Source organism: Otolemur garnettii, unplaced genomic scaffold (genome assembly GCF_000181295.1).
Source record: "Otolemur garnettii isolate 467f Iridium unplaced genomic scaffold, OtoGar3 scaffold00001, whole genome shotgun sequence".
NCBI classification, from domain to species: Eukaryota; Metazoa; Chordata; class Mammalia; order Primates; family Galagidae; genus Otolemur; species Otolemur garnettii.
Genome location: NW_003852396.1, coordinates 33393758 through 33409558, shown reverse-complemented (window position 1 = coordinate 33409558; position 15801 = coordinate 33393758). Strand labels below are relative to the sequence as shown.

General features: G+C 36.3%; 1 protein-coding gene and 1 pseudogene across 1 annotated transcript; both read left to right on the top strand.

The window, feature by feature from the left end:
• The first annotated feature begins 393 nt into the window (after nt 1-393).
• On the top strand, nt 394-1498 carry LOC100942334 (olfactory receptor 51B5). Its single transcript, XM_003780993.3, has one exon. It carries the CDS (start codon nt 495-497, stop codon nt 1431-1433), a length of 939 nt encoding a protein of 312 aa, XP_003781041.1. The 5' UTR covers nt 394-494; the 3' UTR covers nt 1434-1498.
• Nucleotides 1499-9263: 7765 nt separating this feature from the next.
• Nucleotides 9264-10212, top strand: LOC100958421 (annotated as a pseudogene).
• The last annotated feature ends 5589 nt before the right edge of the window (nt 10213-15801 follow it).

Genomic DNA, 15801 nt, shown 5'->3' with positions numbered 1-15801 from the left:
CTAGGACTATTGCTGATAATACAAATAAGTTGTTATATGCAGGAAAATGTGGGTTAGGAATCACTACTGTGAAAGCAATTATGAATTTATGCAATAAATTGGACAAAAGATTAGGGATGGGTTCCTTAACAATCCCCTAAAGTACTCCACAGAATATGAATTCTTCTATAAAATTTGCATTGTTGAGGGAAATTTTCTCTAAATTGCTGAGTGCATAAAAATTTTCTTGGGGAGTGAGCTAAAATTCACATTTTGAAACTTTGTACATTTTATTAAGCAGGTGGGGGACGGTCCCTGGAACATGCGGTTAAGAACACAAACAATACAGATTGCTCTAAGATTGCATTTTGAGAAACAATATCTCATACTGATGTCATTATTGCCTTTAAGAAAGAATTGTGAGGAAGATATAGTCAGAGTGAAACCTGGAAAGTAGAGCTGACGTCTGATAACAACAGAAACAGATCAGATCATTTCTTCTGGATAAACCCAGCATGTGGTCCAACAGCAGCTCCTATTCCTTCCTGTTGACTGGTTTTCCAGGCCTGGAGGCAGCTCATCACTGGATTTCCACACCTTTCTTTTTCGTCTATATCTCTGTCCTTTTTGGCAATGGCACCCTCCTCCTTCTCATTAAGAACGATCACAGCCTTCACGAGCCTATGTACTATTTCCTGGCCATGCTGGCAGCCACAGACCTGGGACTGACCTTGACCACGATGCCCACAGTACTGGGAGTCCTCTGGTTGGATTACAGGGAGATTCGAAATGCAGCCTGCTTTTCCCAAGCCTACTTTATACACTCCCTTTCCTTTGTCGAGTCTGGTATTTTACTGGCCATGGCCTATGACCGTTTTATTGCCATCTGCAACCCACTTAGATACACTTCCATACTTACTAATGCTAGAGTGGTAAAGATTGGGGTGGGAGTTCTAATGAGGGGATTTGTATCTGTTGTCCCCCCAATAACACCGCTCTATTTTTTCCCCTATTGCCACTCTCATGTCCTCTCACATTCATTCTGCCTTCACCAGGATGTCATCAAACTGGCCTGTGCTGACATCACCTTCAATAAACTATACCCAGTTGTGCTTGTGGTACTCATATTTGTGCTGGATTCTCTGACTATTCTCATCTCCTATGTGTTGATACTCAAGAGCGTCCTGAGCATTGCCTCCAGAGAGGAGAGGGCCAAGGCACTCAACACTTGTGTTTCCCATATCTGCTGTGTTCTGGTTTTCTATGTCACAGTAATTGGCTTATCTCTGATTCATCGGTTTGGAAAGCAGGTTCCACATATTGTCCACCTTATTATGAGTTATGTCTATTTCCTGTTCCCTCCACTAATGAATCCTATAATATATAGCGTCAAGAACAAGCAGATCCAGAATGGTATTCTTCACCTTTTTCATACCCATAGAATTGGAACCTGATGTCTGACTATCACAGTCTCTCTCACAGAATATAAAAACTCTGATGTTTGGCAGGGGAATAAGGAAGTCTCTTACCTACCACGGATGGTGAAATCTCTTGGAAAATAGTTATTAAGTAAAGCTTCAAATTTCCATAAGGTATCTCTTTAAGCCTAAGTCTTTGGTCTAATCTGCTTTAAACAGTTTTTTTTTTTTACATCCCTATTTCTTTAAGTTAGGTATTAAAATATTCTATTAATTATACTTTAGGCATCTGTAGGTATGTCTATAATTTAACCAACATATGGTTTTGTGGGAGTGGAAGGTTGGTAGATAGGAACAGAGTCATAAGGACATGAAATAATTAGTAAATTTGGGTGAAATGAAATAGTCTTTAATTTATAACATAAAATCCAATCTCTAACTCTCATGAATTCCTCCACAGATATCCAAAAAAGTAGAAACTTAGACATTTGATTACTGAAATTCAGAAATTTTCCTGTGAAGAAGTGTGTAATCTTTTTTGATCAGTCTGATAATTAGTTATCATCTTAACCAGGTCATTGGTTTTGCCTTTGTCCTTCAAATAATCATGACTTTATTTCAAGAAACTGAATTCATATTTATTCCTCAAGATAGCATCTATTTATGAATTGTTCAAATGGATATGAGAAGAGGAATTATGGATAAATGACGGAAAATAGACATAGTCAGCACCTTCTCCGTCTTTGACCTCATTTTTATCCTTAGTGCTCATGTTGGCGCCACCTGCAGATCATCTCCCAGTGACTAATTAATCTGTATGAATGGAGGAAATCATTCTCTTATCCTCCTTTCACTACAAAAAAGGTCCAAGGGAATGAAGAAATAGGTTTCCACATTATTTTGGAATAATGATTGCTTTTTGTACATACACTGATTCCATTTTGCAAGTGTGAACTTCCCAGGGGATATAACAATAGCATTCTTATTTGATTACATTTTCTGATGAGTTATGTAGGGACATGTAAGTCAAAATATCCTCAAAAGATGGGGATCATATCTTCATCCAACCAGAGCAGAAAAAGTCTTCGGTGAGCCAGGAAAGGGGACTGCATAGACTAGAAGCTGACTGTTCATGTCTTTGGTGCTTTGCTGCATCACTACAGAACTGTGCACCTGCTCCTTGTTCTGTGAGTGTTAGCTTCTCATTATTCATGGTCCCTGCTTTCTGGAGGTTGTTCTCAACTCAGCAGGACTGCCTCATCAAGATGACGGCCCCTGCTCTCCAGATACCAACCCACTTCCCTTCTGAGGCTGAACTTTAGCTGAGTGTATGGACTTGCTTACTTCTTTCCTCCGTCTGCCCTGCTTTTCTTTGCTCCCCATCTCCTGAGGACAATCATTAATAAAATACACACATCTGAATCCCATCTCAAATGTTGCTTATGGAGAGTCTTATCTAAGAAAAGCTGCAACCCTCATTTCTTTTTTTGTTTTTATCAATAAATGTAATTATGAATACATAAAAAGATAATGAATACATGTTTTATCATTTGTTTTCATCTTTGTCAGTGACACCCAAGTGAATACTAATATTGCCTGAATACTAAGTTGTGAGTGTGAGTGTGTGTATGTGATAGCAGGTTTTGCTCTGCTTCAAATTATTTATGAAACCAATATGTAACCCCTTTTCCTGCTCTATCTTCCATATCCACAACTTTCTAAAATTCATAATAATGTTATCACTACTTTCTAGATGGGAAAACTAAGGATAAGAAAAGTTAAATATCTCATCCAAGAACATAAAGTTACTAAATGATATAGTTGTGATTCAAATTCATATCTTCTAATTATAAGGCCACTGTGAATTGTGCTTTACTATAAAAGTCTATCCTTAGTAGAGTCTATTTTTCTACTTAAACTCTACCACGTTTATAGAAGCAAAAAAAATGTGGTTCCTTATAGCAACTGATATTTTTCTATCTTATCTTCAAACCCCTGAGTTTAGTAAAATCTTTTTTAGAATTATTTGATATGAAATCATAACAAAAACAATATCTTTCTTATGGCACAAGTAGTAGCATGAAATGTTTAGACTTGTTAAGGATAATATTTTCCATCAAGTAAGTGACCTCAAACTATAATGAGTATTGAGAATAAATTATAGAAAAAGAAACAACAATAATAAAAAAAAAGTACCCTTGAATCTCTGACTTTTTGCTTTCCTGAGAAGAATAGTTCAAGTTCCCCTTTGATTGTACAGCCTAATAAAGATCTCTTTTTGCAATTAATTTTGTTTTGCTCAAACTAGCTTCAATTGAGTTTCAATCACTTCAAATACAATAGTGATTGAGAGATTAAAAAATTATATTTAATTATTTGAGCAGCAGACCTACAAATGGCTGAAATCCACATAGACATGTATTTCTATTCAAAATCCATTTTATCAATCAAGATAAACACAGTAGAAGTGCAACATGTTAACGATCTTCACAAAACTTAGAATTTCCTGTGGTCTCCTGCAAGTCTTCCTGTGGTAAGTGCTGAGTACTATATAGAAGCCTATTTACAACATTCTCTCCCAGGAAATGTGGAAAATATGCTTGTGTTCAGAGACAGGGTGGACTTCAGAGTAGTCCACTGGACTTACACCTTCTTGGACCTCCTTTATACAGCCAGTATGATTACTGGAGACTAATAGATTATTCATATAACTTGTGTGGAGAAGGGCCTCATAATAACTAAATTCATGGATGTCTATTGAGATGAGTAAGCAGCATGTAGTTATAGGAAACTTAAGGTGAATAAGAATATAAACTTTAAAAAAGCCTATCCTTACTTCCTTTCTTACTATCCTTTCTTTACCAAATTACAATTGCATAGTGTGGACTTGAAGGAACAATTTACCATGAGGATAGTGACTTTGAGTTAGAAACTGAAAGTCTAAATGTGCATTTCAGTCCTGTGGATGAAATAAAGAAATCAAATGAAAAATAATCAGGAAGAGAAAAAGGAACCTTAGAGACAAGCTAAAAAAATATGGTATGAGTTAACACATCACTTCTCCAAATAAAATGGATTTACACTAGGTTAAGAGTCAGATGAATTTCATTCAGTTAATTATCAAATAATGTCTGGATTCCTTCACCCAAGATGCAGATTTTCATAAGGCAAATTAAATGTGATATATTGAAAGATACTTTGTAGACCCTCAGTGATTAGAAATGATTCAAAGACACAGAGGTCTCTATATCCACTTAAAGAATGTCAATATATTATTATCTTATAGCCTAAATTCTCAGTCATCATTATTCATAAACTAATAGACAAATCCGTTTATAGGAAATTTAGGAGTTTATGTTCCTATATTTCTAGTGCATTCCATTATGCTGACAGGTGGTATTGATTAGTCATAAAGTACCTCAAAAATGAATAAAATGAGATGAGCCCTTGTTAGTCATGGTTCTTCAGTGACACAGAACCAATAAGACTCTCTCTCTGTCTCTCTCTCTCTCTACATATATATACACACATGTATACACACTATATAAATATATACATATGTAAAATATGTGTATATAAATTACAAATATAAAAATATATAAATATACGTGTGTATATATAAATCTGTATGTGTGTCTGTCTGTACACATGGACACACAACTCAGAAGTTGCCAAAAAATGTATACACATTTTAAGAAAAGAAAAACTATATTAAAATTGTAATAATCAAGTCACATTTGACTTCTGTAATTATAAGAGATATAAGATACAATATACAAGTTAACAAATATTGGTATATACTGAGTATTCCAATTTTAATCAAGTTTTTCGCTTTTTAAAGATGTGTGCACTTTTCTTGGTACCCTCTATATATTAAAGAACCAATAAGATTATATATACCTATGAGGGCTGTCCAGAAAGTTTTCGGCCAAATATTATTCTTCATATTACATGGTTGAATAGTTTCTGAACAGCCCTGCTGGTATACACACATGTACACACACATAATAATATATATATATTTAGAGACAGAGTCTCACTTTATCATCCTCAGTAGAGTGCTTTGGCATGACACAGCTCACAGCAACCTTCAACTCCTGGGCTTAGGCTATTCTCTTCCCTCAGCCTCCCAAGTAGCAGGTGCCCTACTCACTGAGCCACAGGTGCCACCCTAATAAAATATTAATATACATAAACTACAAAAATATTTTTATAAGAAATTAGATGTGGGTAGCACCTGTATCTCAAGGAGTAGGGCACCAGCCCCACATGAAGGAGGTGCCAGGTTCAAACCCAACCACGGCAAAAAAAAAAAAAAAAAAAAAAAAGAAAGAAAGAAATTAGATGATATGATTGTGTGGGGTCTTTGTTGTTGTTGAGATAGTCTCACTCTGTGATCCTGAGTAAAATGGCACCATCATAGCTCACTGCATTTCCAGACCCATGGGCTCCAGAGATTTTTCTTGCCTTGGGACTACCAGTGCATGCCACAATAGTCATTTGGGGTTTTTATTTATTATTTTTTGTGGAGATGAGCTGGTTGAAGATGAGACAACTCTTGAATACAAGACTAACACAAGACAACAGAGACTCTCAGATCTCTCTGCCAAACTATGAGCATCACATTTTTTCATTCAGGTATGCATTTTTAGAGAAAGCCAGAGATGGAACGGATATCTACACCGTACCCTCTTTTTTACCTGACTACTGGACACTTAAAATGAAAGTTTTTAACTTAACTTCTATTGCTCCAGAAGCGAGAACCATGACTCCTTGGTAAGACTTATCATGAGGCAGATAAAAGCTTCCTGATGAAAGAGTTCATCCACAGTACTCATTTGTGAGAAAATATCACTTCAAGAATGCCTATGCCAAGTACTGTAATAAGCAATCTCATTTGGAACCAAGGAAAGGTAAGTGTCAGGGAATTATTGAGCATCATCGAAGTTTACTGAGCTTACTTGCTCCAGGATTCAGGAGTGACAAATTCAAAAGCAGTTTGGATGACAGAGCTTCTTTCTGAGGTGGAGAATCAAAAAAAGACAAGGGGTGTTTTGATGGCATGATTTTTTCCTGCTGGATGGAATTACAATTTTGATTTTATTCTGCAAAGGAAACATGGGGATGTAAAATACAGTTCTAGAGGTCTGCCACTTTCTCCAAAGAAAGCCAGAAAAAGATATCCCAGAAGCCTAATTATGCAGCAGCAGAAGCTACCTTTGGGAGTCATTTTATATACAAATAACCCCACAAATTAATCTTGTTAGCAGTCTTCAAAGATAGCTTCTCAACAAAACAGTTTCTACTTCAAGACCTGGCAGCACCCGTCTCCCCTTCATTCTTGATGCCCCAGGTAAGACTCTAGCCCTTGTGGGAGAATGGAATGTAGCTGATTAAGGGAAAAAGAAAGATGATGAATCTTCATAGACTTCACATAGATTTTACAGGAGGGTAAAGAGAATGATGCAAACTATCTATATCCATGGATTCTGCCAGATGTACCAAATTGTCCCACAAAAGTTCAACTTCCTCGAAAATCCCAAAAGCCCTTTTCTCACAGAAAAGCAGCCGTTTTTACCTAATGGTAAATTAAGATGTCTAAGTTGCTACCTACACTTTCTGCTTAGCCCAGCACTATCAAGAGTATTTTTCCTTCAATAGGAAAATACTTTAGAAGAGGCAAGGAAAGAAAGAGAGACTGACTGGGAGTGAACATGCACAGGGGTCATCGTGATGTCTGTAGGTCTCTATATTACATGTTCTTCTCCTCCCAATGCTGTTCTCTAGGCTCAGTTTTCTTTCTGTCTACATCCACCTAAGTGACTCTTCTGCCCTCTCCTTCTTCTGCTTTGTGCCTTACACAACTGTCAGCTTACCCAAGCCAAGTAGGATATTAAGGATTATTTGAAAGTTAATGTTCTTATATAAGTCAATTTAACAATCAGCATACCAGTCAGTTAATGTGGCAGTGTGTTAATAAGAAAACAATTAACATTTCATAAATGACCTCATTATCAGTATGTCAAAATCTGTCATTGATTCCAGGGAAATTGATGTGTTAATATAGCAGGCCATCAGGTAAGCAATGTTAGTATTGGACTGGAAGTGCTACCATATTTTAACTCGAATAAGTTAATTAGAGCCAGTAGGTCTGAGAGATTAGTAATAGAAAATAAAAGGCAAAAAGCATATGTTCAGCTTTGTGCTAAAGCCTAGATGTTGCAAAAGTCATCTGGGTTTAATTAGAGGGAGAAAGCAAAGTGAGAGACAAGATTGAAATAAAGCCAAGAAATGGATGATGGATGTAAGAAGAAAGGAACAGGAAATTATTTAATTTGATGGAGATGACATCTAGCTGTACCTGTGCCTGAGAAAATGCATCGGAAATTACCAAAACTGCCCATCCAAGCAGAGCCTAAATTACTAGCCATGAATATAAGTAAAAAACAAATGTTTAACGTTGTAAGACTGTCGAGGGTTTCTCCATGTGACAATTTTGTAGTAGTAGATGGATACAATAACTAACATATATAAATTCCATAACTATTTGTTTGTTCTTAGCAGAATATGAATAATAGCAATATCTTTTCATTAGTTTTCTGTTTTTTTTTAACTTTTTATTTATTTATTTATTTATTTATTAAATGATAGCTCTATATATTAATGCAAACGGGGGTACAGTGTAGTGTTTTCACATACATTTTGAAACACTTTCATCAAGCTGGTTCGCATAGATTTCATGTAATTTGCATAGTCATTGTGTCAAAACATTTACATTCTATTTCTAGAAAAGTTCACTTGTACCTTTGTTAGACAGAAATATAGATGATCTTTCCGGTTAACCTCCCACCACCCAGCCACCCTTCTTCCCTCCCCTTCCCCCCCTCCCCATATTCTTGGGCTAGAATTAAGTTGTTTCCTTCATTTGAGAAGTATATATTAGTTTCATAGAAGGCCTGTGTACATTAGTTTTCTGTTGTTACATAATAAATTATCAGAAACTGTGCTGTTTAAAACAATACTAATTTGTTATATCAGGGTTCTATAGTTCTGCCATCTAGTGGACCTACCTAGGTTCTCTGCTTAGAGTTATAATTAGGCCAAAATCAGAGTGTCAGCTGGGTGGGCTATTGACTTAAGGCTCTGGGGAAGAATCCCCTTCCAAGCTCATTCAGGTTGTTGCCAAATTTAGCTTCTTATGGCTATAAATTCAAGGTCCCTGTTTTATTGCAAGTTGTCAGCTGGGACCCTTTCTCTACTGCTAGAAGCTCCTTGGAATCATTCTTCTGTGACCCACTCATATTTAAGACCAGCAACTTCCCCATAAATCCTTTTCAAACTTTGACTCTCTTTGGCTTCCTGTTTCATCATTAGTCTGTGAAAACTCTTTGCTTTTAAGGACTCATAAGATTAAATTAGGTCCTCCTAAGAAATCTCCCATTAAATTAATGCAAAGTGAATTGATCAGCAATTTTAATTACATCTATATATGTCCAAGCATGATATTTCATCATACTCACAGCCTTAGGGATTGGGATAGGAAGTCTGGAGAGGGAGGATGTATTTATGTCAACCACACCAATTTAACAAAGAGCTAGTCAGAGAACAGATTTTCTTTTTCAATTCATGAATTATTTTTACAGTATGTATAAAATGACTTCTATTTTTAACAATTCTTTGATGAAGTATGGTGTCTCAGTGGACCACAAGAAGAAACTGGAGTCTTGGAATATAGTAGCATAGTCTAGATCTGTGAGTATGTGGCTACTAGAACATTTAAAATCACATTATGTGGTTCAAATTCTATTTCTAATGAACAGAGTTGGTCTGGAGAGAGCTTTCTTTGTTTCTCCTTAGGTTTCGAACATGTGGTCCAACATCAGCACTGCCCCTTTTCTATTGACTGGATTTCCAAGTCTGGAGATCTTTCGTTCTTGGATTTCCATTTCTTTCTTTGTTGTCTATCTCTCTATACTCCTTGGCCATGGCACCCTCCTCTTTCTTATCTGAGAAGACCACACTCTTCATGAGCTCATGTACTACTTTCTGGCAATACTGGCAGCCACAGACCTTGGAGTGACTTTGACAACAATGCCCACCGTGCTTGGTGTTCTGTGGCTGAATCACAGGAGGATAAGCCATGGAGCTTGCTGCTTCCAGGCTTACGTAATCCACTCACACTCTATTGTAGAGTCCGGAGTCTTGCTGGTCATGGCCTATGATCACTTTGTTGCCATCCATAATCCCCTGAGATACATCTCTATTCTCACCAATGCTAAGGTGGTGAAGATAGGTCTGGGGATTTTAATGAGGGGATTTATGCTAATCGTGCCCATAATCATCACCCTCTCTGGATTCCCCTACTGCAGATCTCATGTACTTTCTCATGCCTTCTGACTACACCAGGATGTGATCAAACTGGCCTGTACTGACATAACCTTCAATAGACTCTATCCTATAGCCCTGGTTTCATTGAATGGTTTCTTGGACTCTATGCTTATCCTTATCTCTTACATCCTAATCCTTAAGACTGTCATGACAATAACAGGTAAGGAGCAGGTAAGGAGCAGGCTAAGGCCCTGAATACTTGTGTTTCCAACGTTATAAGTGTTCCATTTTTTTTTTTTTTTATTTCACTGTGACGGGGCTAACTCTCATTCATTGATTTGGGAAACATGTGCCACAGGTTGTTCATATCATCATGAGCTATATCTACGTCCTCTTCCCCCCATTTATGAATCCAATAATTTACAGCATTAAGACTAAGCAGATACAGTATGGAATTAACTGCCTTCTCGCTTTTTACAGAATTTGAGCCTAATCAGTGACTTTGGTGGGAGGAAATCTTTCTATTGAAGAATGGATTTCTTAGGAGAATTGACACTATGATGCTAATGTGGCTCAAAATCAAAAGAATTGGCCTTCCTATCATTTAAAAAACAAAGAGTTATTTCTTTGATTTTTCAGTGTCCTCATCCCAGTCTCAAGGACAATGACTTTAGTTCTATTGCTCTGTTCAGTATATTTGTTTGCTTTTGTTTTGTCATTTTTCACTCTGTGAGAGTTACTTGTTTTCATGGCTACTTGAGGTCAATGATACTTGAAATGACTGAAGACTATACAAACAAAGGAGAATGAGATGGCTTGATGGAATTCCTCAGAACTATGTGGAAACTGTTAAATAATTTCTGTATTTTATGGTGTATCAGAGCTGATGGCTTCCTTGGCACAGACTGACTCAGAAGTAAAGGAAAGTAAGTTATTCAGACCACCGGAGGTCTTGCTGCTAATACAAGCAATGGCCAAATAGCTCAGATTCTAGAGATACCAGCATGAATAGATGCCCACCAAGGATTAATGAGAAGTCTCTGGGTTCATGAAATCTGGTGTCTGCCACCTAATGTCATCAGGACTCCAAACAATCTATAATAAAATAAATTTTCATTTCATGCACATTTGAGTTTTTTCTTTTTTGTCTGAAATCTGTTCTGTGTTCTGTATAGCCTCTACACATCCTTAAGGAAAAAGTAACTCAGTCACTGAGGTATTTTTGTAATCACTTATGTGGGGCAATACTTTTCCTTTTGATTGTCTATAATTACAAGATTCCCTTATAGGCAGTCTTTTCTCATTGTTGTTGTTAAAGATAATAACTTTTAAAATAGCCTCTGAAAAAAAATATGAAGCCTTTATCTTGTTTATGTTTACATGGAGGGATCTGAAACATATCCTCCCAAATAAAATGTCTCAAGAATGGAGGAAAAAGTATCCAATGTACTCAGTACTTCTATGAAACCTACTTATATTTACTCACACTTTCTTATAAAAGATAGAATATAACTATAGCCCAGGATGAAGGAGAGAAGTGGAGTGGGAAGGGAGGGGAGAGGGGAGGTTTGACAGAGTTAGGGTAACAGACAGAATCACACCTGTGGAACATGTGAGAAGGGTACGAGTCAAATCTGTGAAATATAGAACATAGGTGTTTTGGCACAATAATCAAGTAAATGGGGTTAAAGATATGTTGACTGGTTTAATGTAACCACGTTAGATTATATTTAAAAAAATCAGCACATTGTACCCCACATATGCATGAATGTATTCATGATCTATGTGTATTTGACTTAATAAAATAAAATTTAAAAAAATAGCCTTTGAAAATCATTGACTTACATTTTTCATCAATGTTTGTGCTCATTATTAATTCACTCAGAGGTTTCTTTTTTGCGACGGAGTCTCACTATGTCACCCTCAGTAGAGTGCTGTGGCGTCATAGCTCACAAAAACCTCAAACTCTTGGGCTTAAGTGATTCTCTTGCCTCAGCCTCCCAAATAGCTGGGACTACAGGGCCCACCACAATGCCTAGTGATTCTTTGGTTGTAGTTGTCATTGTTGTTTGGCAGGCCTAGGTTGGTTTTGAACCAGCCAGCTCCAGTGTATGTGGCTGGCAACCTAGTTACAAGTGCTGAGCCTGTTTTTATTGTTTTAATTGGGTCTGTCTCTTTGGTTTTGAAAGAGAGAAGAGAATGAGTGGATTCCTTGACATGTGTAATCCACTCAGTGTAGAAATAAAAAAAAATGTATAACATGATCTTAAAATTAAGGCAATGAATGCATAAAAATATCATAAAGAAATCTGACACAAGTAAATATAGTATAGTAAGTCTCTCTAATAAAGTGATACATTTCTCCCTCCATTACTCCTAATATAGCTTTATCTCACACCCACAAGACTTCCAGATTATTGATACTTTTATTACTGAATCTTTCTTATCTTTATTTACCTTTATATCCTAGATAATTTTTATTGTTCAACCTTGATAGTATCTGCTCTCAATATTATGTGTTTGTTTGCTTATTTTATTTTATTTTTTATGAGACAGAGTTTCACTATGTTGCCCTCAGTAGAGTGCTGTGGCATCACAGCTCCTAGCAACCTCCAACTCTTGGGCTTAGGCTATTCTCTTGCCTCAGCCTCCCAAGTACCTGAGACTACAGGCATCCACCACAACACCTGGCTACTTTTTTGTTGCGATTATCATAGTTGTTTAGCAGGGTGAGGCCGGGTTTGAACCCTCCAGCCAGCCTGGGTGTATGTGGTCGCTGCCCTAACCATGATGCTACAGGTGCTGAGCCTGGTTGCTTATTTTAAATACATCCTAGACAGTTTACTCTTATGTACTCTTCTTAGAAAGCATAAAAATAAAGCATTATGAGAAAGAAATCAAAGGTATTCAAATCAGATCAAACAACTGCTTTTTGCTGATGACATGATCTTGTACCTAGAAAACCTCAAAGATTCCACCAGCAGAATCTGAAGTTTATAAATAAATTCAGCAAAGTGTCAGGTTACAAAACAATGTAAATAAATCAGTAACATTCCTATACACTAATCATGTTCAAACTAAGAGTCAAATAACAGACTCTATAAAGTTCATAATAGCTACAAAGAAAATAAAATACTTACGCATATACTTATCCAAGGTAAAAGTTCTCTACAAAGAGACTTATGAAACACTAAGCAAAGAAATCACAATCACAGATGACACAAACAAATGGAGAAACATATCTTGAATACGTATCAGTAGAAGCAACATTATTAAAGTGTCCATACTATTCCAAATGATTATAGATTCAATGCAATCTCAGCCAAAACACTAACATCATATTTCAAAGATTTAGAAAAAAAATTCTGTGCTGGCTCAGTGCCCGTAGCTCAGTGGGTAGGGTGCTAGTCATGTACACCAGGGCTGACAGGTTCAAACCCAGACCAGACCTGCTAAAGAACAGTGACAACAACAACAACAAAAATAATAATAATAATTAGGGCATTGTGGTGGGCCCTTGTCAATGGGGAGGCTGAGGGGGAGGCTGAGGCAAGAGAATCTCTTGATACCAACAGTTTGAGGTTTCTGTGACCTGTGACACCACAGTCTTTCTATCAAATGTGACATAGTGAGACACTTTCTTAAAACAAAACAAAACAAAACAAAACTCTGTGCTTCATTGGATCCTGAAAAGTGCCCAAAAAGTTAAAGCAAACTTAAACAAAATAAAAAAACATATCTTGAGGCAACACTTCATCAGACTTCAAACTATACTACAAGGTTATAATAACCAAAAAAGCATGGTATTCGCACAAAAACAGAAGCATAGACAAACAGAACAGAATAAAGAACCCAAGTATAAAACTACTCGCATATAGCCAACAGATCTTTGCCAAATCAGGCAAAAATATACACCAAGTTAAAGAAGCTATGTTCAATAAATTATGTTGGGAAAATTGGATATCAACATAGAGAAGAAAGAAACAGGATCTATGTCTCTCACTACTCACAAAAGTTAATTGAAGATAGACAAAAGATTGAAATTTAAGACGTGAAAGCATAAGAATTCTAGAAGAAAATGTATAAAAAATTCTTTTAGATATTTGTGTAGGCAAAGAATTTATTACTAAGATCCCAATAGCAATTACAGCAACAATAAAGATAAATAAATAAGACTTGATTAAATTAAAAAATTTCTCCGTAGCTAAGGAAATAATCTACAGAGCAAACAGACAATCTATAGAATGATGAAAATAGTCACAAGTTATAGATCCAAGAAGGGGTAATAACCATATCTACAAAGAACTCAAACAAATCAGCAGAAACACAAACAAACCCATTAAAAAAGTGGGCACAAACTATAAACAGAAGCTTTTCAAAAGAAGATAGACAAATGACCAATAAACATATGTAATAATGATCAACATCACTAGTCATCAGGGAAATGCAAATTAAAATCACTATGAGATACCACCTTTTTCCTGTTTAAATGGCCTTTAGTAAAATGTCCAAAAGCAATAGATGCCAATATGGATGCAGAGACAAAGGAATGCTTATACACTGTTTGTGAGATTGTAAATTCGTTCAACCTCTGTGGGAAACAGTATGGAGATTGCTCAAAGTACTAAAAGTTGACCTACCATTTGATCCAGCAAGTTACTATGGGTTATCGACCTATAGGAAAAGAACCAATTTTACAGAAACACCTAAATTCAAATGTTTATTGTAGCACAATTCACAATTGCAAAAATGTGGCATCAACTCAAGTGGCCATCAATTCATGAGTGGATTAACAAATTTTAGTATATGTATATCAGCCATATAAAGGATAAAATAATGCCTTTTGTGACAATTTGGATGGAGACTATTATCCTTCATGAAGTATCTAAAGAACAGAAAAATGAACACCACATGTACTGGCTATTTAATTGAACAGTTACCTTTTTATTGTTCCTTCTTCCTGTCCCTGCCTTACTAGGTAAGTAACTTTGAAATGACAGTTCCATTATTCATTTTTTAGTTCTGTTTTCTCAGGTATTTTTCTGTCTGTATGGCCAGCTTCCTCAGATAGATTCAATAGAACACTCACTCTATTTTATAGAATGAAGTGCCCCAATTCTAGAATTGCAATAAAACCAGCTGAGATATTTCTACTAAATAATAATAATAATAATACATTGGAACTAACCAATGAGCACACATGTGCACAAAGGGACATAAACTCACTATAAATCGAGCAGGGGAATTTTCCCTGACTCCAAAGAAAACTTACCTAACAGGTATTAATGAAGATTGTTTGGGTGATGGACACACTTATAGCCATGACTCAAGCATTATAAAAGCTATCTTTGTTAACAACAACAGTTTCACACTCTTAAGATTTGAAAACATACACTTATCCACATACAAAACGAAATTACCCTTTACTGAGTTCTTAATTTTTTAGGACATATGTTCCTCTTACATATATTAAGTCATATAATTTTTACCATTGTTCTTAGGGCTATTTAGTCAACCTTCACAGTAATGTTTTAAACAGCTCCTGTCACCCCCATTTCACAAACGAGGAACCACAGGGTTGAGTATATACAGACACAGAGCCTGTGAGAATTTGAGTCAGGTTTCAGTCAGGGAGACTGGCTTCACAGCCCATGCTGTTAGGAATAATTCTAGTAATATGAAGTAAAGTTTCTAATCTAACCTAATTGTACTACTGATTATTGTCAAGTCTCTTCTGCTTAGAGTACTTCTCTAAACTCAAGGTACCATATATAACTACCTAGGTGACATCTCTACCTGACTGCTTATAGGCACAGAATGTCCCAAACTGAGCTGATCCTTCTCCTTCATTTGAAATACAGTATGTAGAACAATACTTAGTACAGAAGAACCAATCAACACATAACTATTTATAATTAATAAAATTGTGTTCTTTTTGTAATTCCTATAGAGCTGCTCTCCACCAACATAAAATCAGAACGCATAGGTCATCAACAGGCGGGCGTTGTGCAGGCGCCTATAGTTTCAGCTACTTGGGAGGCTGAGGCAACAGAATCACTTGAGCCCAAGAGTTTGA

What these genes read in the sequence shown, in the direction of transcription:
- LOC100942334 (XM_003780993.3), top strand. Translation starts at nt 495, where the DNA reads ATGTGGTCCAACAGCAGCTCCTATTCCTTCCTGTTGACTGGTTTTCCA.